The 6,863-nt window shown below is 34.8% G+C and overlaps 1 protein-coding gene across 1 annotated transcript; it reads left to right on the plus strand.

Annotated features, from left to right (window-relative positions):
* Window positions 1–1,218: 1,218 nt before the first annotated feature.
* On the plus strand, window positions 1,219–5,287 carry LOC123660658. The gene is made up of 3 exons (XM_045595713.1): window positions 1,219–1,225; window positions 4,047–4,356; window positions 5,023–5,287. Exons 1-3 carry the CDS (start codon window positions 1,219–1,221, stop codon window positions 5,285–5,287), a joined length of 582 nt encoding a protein of 193 aa, XP_045451669.1.
* Window positions 5,288–6,863: the final 1,576 nt, after the last annotated feature.

Consider the following 6,863-nt stretch of genomic DNA (forward strand, 5'->3'; position numbering starts at 1 on the left):
ACTCGTCTTGCGTCAACTTCTAACGCACAAGTTTATGCCTTGCTCAAACAGGGCACGTACTTCATACTAGAAACGCATTCTATAAAAGCGTTGCATAAGCGTAAATATTTTTAAAGATATTCAAGTTCTATCTATAACCTACACAGGTTATAGGTTAAAGTCGAATATATAAATACATAATTGAAGGGTTGTTTGGAGGAAGTTGCTCTAAACTCTTTTGCTACATTTATTTTTTGTGTATTATTTTAAACTTTTCTGATTTATAATAAAGAAGATTATTACTATTATTATATACAGGAAAAATTTTACACAAAATTTGAACTTTTCAACTAAAATCTAATTTTCTATGTTTGCGTAAGCTGTGTGGTAACACTTCACAAACGCGAATAAATATTATTATTCCTGCAATAGGAAATACCAATGTTAGTAATATCACAAATTAAAGAACTGTTTTTGCTCGCAATTGAAAAGAAAAAACGACTTCAATGACATTAACAACTCATCATCATCATCATCACTTCAGCCTGATACTGTCAACTGCTGGACATAGGCCTCCACAAGTTCGTACCAAAAATGACGTGAACTCATGTGTTTTGCCCATAGTCACACCACGCTGGGCAGGCGGGTTGGTAACCGCAGGGCTGGCTTTGTCGCAACGAAGACGCTGATGACGTAGTATTCAGTAAAATAGTAAAATACCTCAAAAAGTACTCATCATATAATTAAAAGTAGGTGGTTTTTAATTAAAGATCAAGATGCAACAGTCATGTTTTAAAAAAATGTAAAACTGACATAGACAATATATACAATGTTATAGAAAATGTAATATTTTTAGTAAAAGTAGTAAAAATAGTTTTTTGCAAGTAAAATTTAAAGTCGGTGAGTTTTTTATCTTTCTCGTTAATAGACAGTTTTATAAAAAAAAATGCTGTGATAAAAATTATATATTTACCATTTCAAATACCGAATTTCGAAATACCTTCTATATAATAAGTAGTAGTAGTACACCACCTTGGATTAACACTTAACGCATTTTAGCATTGTGGTTACCCTGGTAGCTATGTGGTATTTTTTCAAGTTGAAATATCTATTCCGAACAAACTATTACTTTGTACAAAAATTTAAAACATCTTCGTTACTGTATTGTTTTATAAAAATTGTTTGTTCGTAATCTAACTTTTACAAACTGTTAAATTTATTATGACTTATTTACATAATATGACAGGTTACATAGAATCATTTTCAACAGGCACCTTGACATTATTAATCTTTAGGGACGATTCATAGTTTAAAAGTTTGTAAGTGACAACATGACAACGTAAAAAAAAAATGACAAAGCGGCATTTAGATTATTTTTTTGTTTAATGGATTAAGTTTTTCTTGGTTTATGCTAAAAATAGAGTATTATATTACAATAAGAAAAACATATTTAATAAGCTCTTGCTAACTTATGTCAATATAGTTGTAATAAACTGTAGTTAAAAACAGCAAATTAAAAAGAATGCACTTAACTCTTACCTCCATGAATTATGAATGAATCAAAAAAAAAAATAGTTTATAGTTTTGTAGGCATTTGTTGAAGACAAAAAAGAGGATAGGATCAAATAGAACCTTCCAGCCATAAGTGCATAGCATTGCGGAATGTCGAGAAAAAACGTATTTACGTGTCTTGTTCGACCATAGCGCTAGTATTTTTTTAAAGCAATGTACCTATGGTGGTTCTCCTTCCTCGTTTACGGTTAATTGGAAATTTTCTGTTTATATTATTAACGCGAATTAATAAACTTGACCATAATATATCTACTCTTAAGTAAATATAAATATATATAACATGTATAGTTAAACTTAGCTTTCAAAGCTCAAGTCAGTCAAGTCAAGTTTTCTAAGCTAGCGCGATTAAAAAATTTATTCCTCCTTTCTCTTCCGTTGTTGTCCTTTAGATGATATTTTCATAAACATACAAATACGTTCACATGTGGTACTACTATAGCTACTTGTTTTATTTAAATACAATCAAATCTCCTAAAATTGTAAGAACCTGATGTAAATAATTGTGTTTGCAGGCAAACGAAGAAAACCCGACTTCAATTATATCGACAAGTAATACAACGTAGGTAGATGAAAAAATAGTCAAGTAAATACGCATTATCAAAGATTACTCCAAAAGTTGTAATCAGATCTCGATGAAATATGACCACATGATAAACATCGGCTTTCGATTAAGTTAAAAATCATGAAAATCGGTACACTCAGTAAAAGGTTATGCGGATTTTCGAGAGTTTCCCTCGATTTCTCTGGGATCCCATCATCAGATCCTGGTTTCCTTATCATGGTATCCCCGAACATACATAAAAAAAAGAAAATATATAAAAAAGGAGGAGGACAATTCGACCGTATATATATATTTTTAATGTATGTTCGGGGATAACTTCGTCTTTTATGAACCGATTTTGATAATTCTTTTTTTGTTGGAAAGGCTATATCCCAAGTTTAGTACCATGATAAGGAAACCAGGATCTGATGATGGGATCCTAGAGAAATCGAGGGAAACTCTTGAAAATCCGCAATAACATTTTACTAGGTGTACCGATTTTGATAATTCTTTTCTTGTTGGAAAGAAGATATCCCTAGTTTAGTACCATGAGAAGGAAACCAGGATCTGATGATGAAATCCCAGAGAAATCGAGGGAAACTATTGAAAATCCGCAATAACTTTTTACTGGGTGTACCGATTTTAATAATTTTTAATTTAATCGAAAGCTGATGTTTGTAATGTGGTCACATATAAATTTTATCGAGATGTGATAACTACTTTTTGAGTAATCTTTGATAACGCGTAGTTACTTGACTATTTTTTCGTCGATCTACGTTGTATACTCGTCGATGTAATTGAAGTCGGTTTTTTTTTTCGTTTGCGAGCAAACACAATTATTAGGTCAAAAGTCCATAGATTGTACCTACATACATTATAATAACATAGCTTACATAAAAACGAAATTGTTATAATTGTGTTTGAAAACGAAGGTACATCGGTACGTCCAGTAGAAAGTTATGCGGTATAATACAACGTAGGTCGACGAAAAAAGCGTCAAGTAAAAACATTGATAACAGTAAAACATTTGATATAGCTCGAAAAGCAGTTGTTAGATCTCAAATAAATTTAAATGGGACCAATTGGCACACAACACCTTTCGATTAAAAGAAAAATTGTCGAAATCGGTCCACACGGGCAAAAGTTCTGATGTAACATACATAAAAAAAAAAAAAAAATACAGTCGAATTGAGAACCTCCTCCTTTTTTGGAAGTCGGTTAAACCACCACACACACCACCTTTCGATTAAAAGAAAATTTGTCGAAATCCGTCCACCCAGTCATAAGTTCTGATGTAACATGCATAAAAAAAATACAGTCGAATTGAGAACCTCCTCCTTTTTTGGAAGTCGGTTAATAAAACTGAAAGCAAAAAAAGATAGAAACTTTGAAATATAAATTGCTAATAGAAACTCTTTTATTTGTTGATATCGGCAACTAAAAAAAAAATAACTGCCTGTTTCAAATATTTAATTTATTTATTTATTTAACAATTTGTGTACACTAGGATAGCAAAAGGAAATAGCTCTTATAAACAATGCTGGTACAAAGGCACTACTTATCCCATGATGGAATCTCTTCCAGTAGTCCTGCTACAGGAAACTTATCAAACAGTCGCAAAATTAACGTGTACAATCTAAACATATTGAGAATAAAAATATAATATATAATAAATACATAATTATGTAATATATAAATGCACACATACATAATAATGTATACACACGTAGATACAAATAATATGATACTTATACTTATACATACACGGATACACATATACACGATACATAATATAATACATACGATACGATATTCCAATACGCATAAGGACACCTAATTAAATTGATTTAAGACTAGGATTGATTCAGTTAAAATTTTCTCTTCCTTTACTTGCTAGCAATAGATTTCTGATATAATTCGAATAGTAATATTATAAAAAAAAATCTATCACAAGTAAAACCAGAGATCTGTCTCTGTGGTCCTGACGATATCCCTGTTGAATTCTGGAAGCGAATGGGAGATACTGGCGTACTGTTTCTGACTAAACTTTTCAACAATTTCCTAGCTGATGAAATTCCTGACGAATGGCGGAAAAGCTTTCTCATCCCTTTTTATAAACATAAAGGTGATATAAGACTCTGCGACAACTACAGAGCTATAAAGCTGATCTCACATTCCTTCGAAATATGGGAAAGAGTCATCAATCAAAGGCTACTTGAAATAACTAGCGTCACTGAAAACCAATGCGGATTCGCTGCCGGTAAGTCCACAATTGATGCTATACACTCGGTCAGAACTTTGATGGAAAAGTACAGAGACAACAAAACGGACTTGCACATGATATTCATCGACCTAGAAAAAGCTTTCGATCGGGTACCGAGAGAACTAATTTGGCGTGCTTTAAGGGCTCAGAGTGTGCCCGAGCATTACATAATGCTTATCAAAGATATGTACCACCAAGTATCAGCCAAAGTGCGAACTCCAGCGGGAACAGGCGATGAGTTTGGTGTGAAGGTCGGTGTGCATCAGGGTTCCGCACTCAACCCTCTGCTATTTAATATTGTATTGGACCATCTCACCTCACATCTGCAACGAGCGCCACCATGGGACATTCTGTATGCGGACGACGTCGTCCTCATCAGTGAAGATGCAAATAGCCTGCAGCAGATTTTGGAAAAGTGGAGGGAAGCTCTGGAAACATCAGGCCTGCGAATAAGCAGAGAGAAGACCGAGTACATACATTGTAACTTTAGCGGCGTCAACAGCAAACACACCATCTTTCTGCAGGATACCCAGCTAAAAGAAGTGGACCATTTCAAGTACCTAGGATCAATCATCAGTAGGGATGGGTCAATAGACACCGATGTCACCCACCGTATAAATACTGGGTGGATGAAATGGAGAGAACTGTCCGGCGTGCTATGTGACAGCCGAATGCCCGTTTGCATAAAGGGACGAGTATACAAAACAGCCGTCAGACCAGCCATGACATACGGAGCTGAATGCTGGCCTCTCAAAAAGCACTACGAAAACCAACTGCACTGCGCAGAGATGAAGATGCTCAGGTGGGCAGGTGGTGTGACTAGGCTGGACCATGTCAGAAACACATATATACGAGGAACCTTCAAAGTAAGACCTATCCCAGAAAAACTACAGGAGAGCCGCCTGCGGTGGTACGGACACATTATGAGGTGACCATCTGACCACATGACCAGAAAAGTGCTGGATATTAAAACTAAGCCCCGAGGACGAGGAAGACCCCGAATCACATGGATCGCTGTAGTAAATAAGAACCTCAAACAAGCCCAAGTCACCAAAGAGAAGACCCAGGACCGTGTTGTCTGGAGGCACATGATACGGAGGGCCGACCCCAAATGAAATGGGAAAGAGCCAGTCAAAGAAGAAGAAGTAAAACCAGAGATCGAAATATTATTGACACAACCTTAAGAATTATCCCTATTACTTGTAGATAATCGTAGTATGTTTAATTAGCTAAGAAATAAATTGAGATATTCAGATCAGTTAATTATTTGCTTAAACGATACAAAACAAAGAACATTTTTTTTTATCTATACAAACGCTTCTCAGAGATATTTTTATTGTATACTTATATCTCCCACCGGATGCTTCATTGTTCGAGACAATTAAAGTCCAAAGTTCTATTGATCTCAAACGAACTTGTTATTTTGTAGTAAGTATATTAGCAACATAAATACATACAGTAATTGTTCGTGAGACGAAAATATTTCACACAGTAATTTTAACGAGCCTTTTATTGTTAAGTATTTAACCATTTTTATCAGTAGTTCTTTTGTTAATAAATATATTTGTAGTAATGTCTGAGTTTCCTTCAGCCGAATTGAGTAACCTCCTCCTTTTTTGAAGTTGATTAAAAAAGACTTCATTCAAACCGGCAGCGAATCATTTTATTTCTCTCTTCTACTACTAATCCTTCACGATTTACTAAAAATACCGAGCTGAGCTCGGTCACCCAGGTACTCCTTAACATTATATAGAAAAAATATATTATTCAATTAAACTAAGCCGTCTTGCCACCCCCTCTCTTCCCGTGGGTGTCGAAGAGACGACTAAGGGATAACACAATTCCACTACCACCTTGGAACTTATAAAACCGACCGATGGCGATATAACCATACATCTATTGGCTTTGTAATACACAGATCGAAGTCGGGCAGCAGCGTCTTTGGTGCGACAAAGCCAGCCCTGCGATCACCAACCTACCTGCCCCGCATGGTGACTATAGACAAAACACATGAGTTCACGCCATTTTTTGTGCGAACTTGTGGAGGCCATGTCCAGCTGTTGACTGTGATAGGCTAAAGTTATGAGTGAAGTGATGAAACCGTCTAGAAATTCCTTAGTAATTTATCTTAATAATCTATAACGATCTTGAATCCCATAGTAGTGCGAGAATGAGCCTATTTAATATCCCAAATTAGTTTGCAAAAAATTGAGATTTGAAGTGTAATCGTTAAAAATTAAACCGAGTCAACATTTATGCAGAAAATTTACTCGTCGCTTTGACAGGCTAAATAATATTGTTCCTGGAAGTACGATATTAATATAGGGACTTAAAAAATAAAAAGTTTTTTTTATATATATAACAGTTATGTGCACTACTGTGTGAAGCATTAGAGCAGCTGCGCATTCTAAGCATAACCACTGCCATAAGTAACAAACATGGTAAGAATATCCGTTTAGTGAGGTATGCTTAGTGTAATTACTACTGGGAATAAATATGTTAATAATA

This window comes from Melitaea cinxia, chromosome 15, assembly GCF_905220565.1.
Source record: "Melitaea cinxia chromosome 15, ilMelCinx1.1, whole genome shotgun sequence".
NCBI classification, from domain to species: domain Eukaryota; kingdom Metazoa; phylum Arthropoda; class Insecta; order Lepidoptera; family Nymphalidae; genus Melitaea; species Melitaea cinxia.

Coding starts and splice junctions, on each gene's coding strand:
- LOC123660658 (XM_045595713.1), top strand. Junction 4,357..5,022: donor TGCGGATTCGCTGCCGGTAA/GTCCACAATTGA, acceptor GCTATGTGACAG/CCGAATGCCCGTTTGCATAA.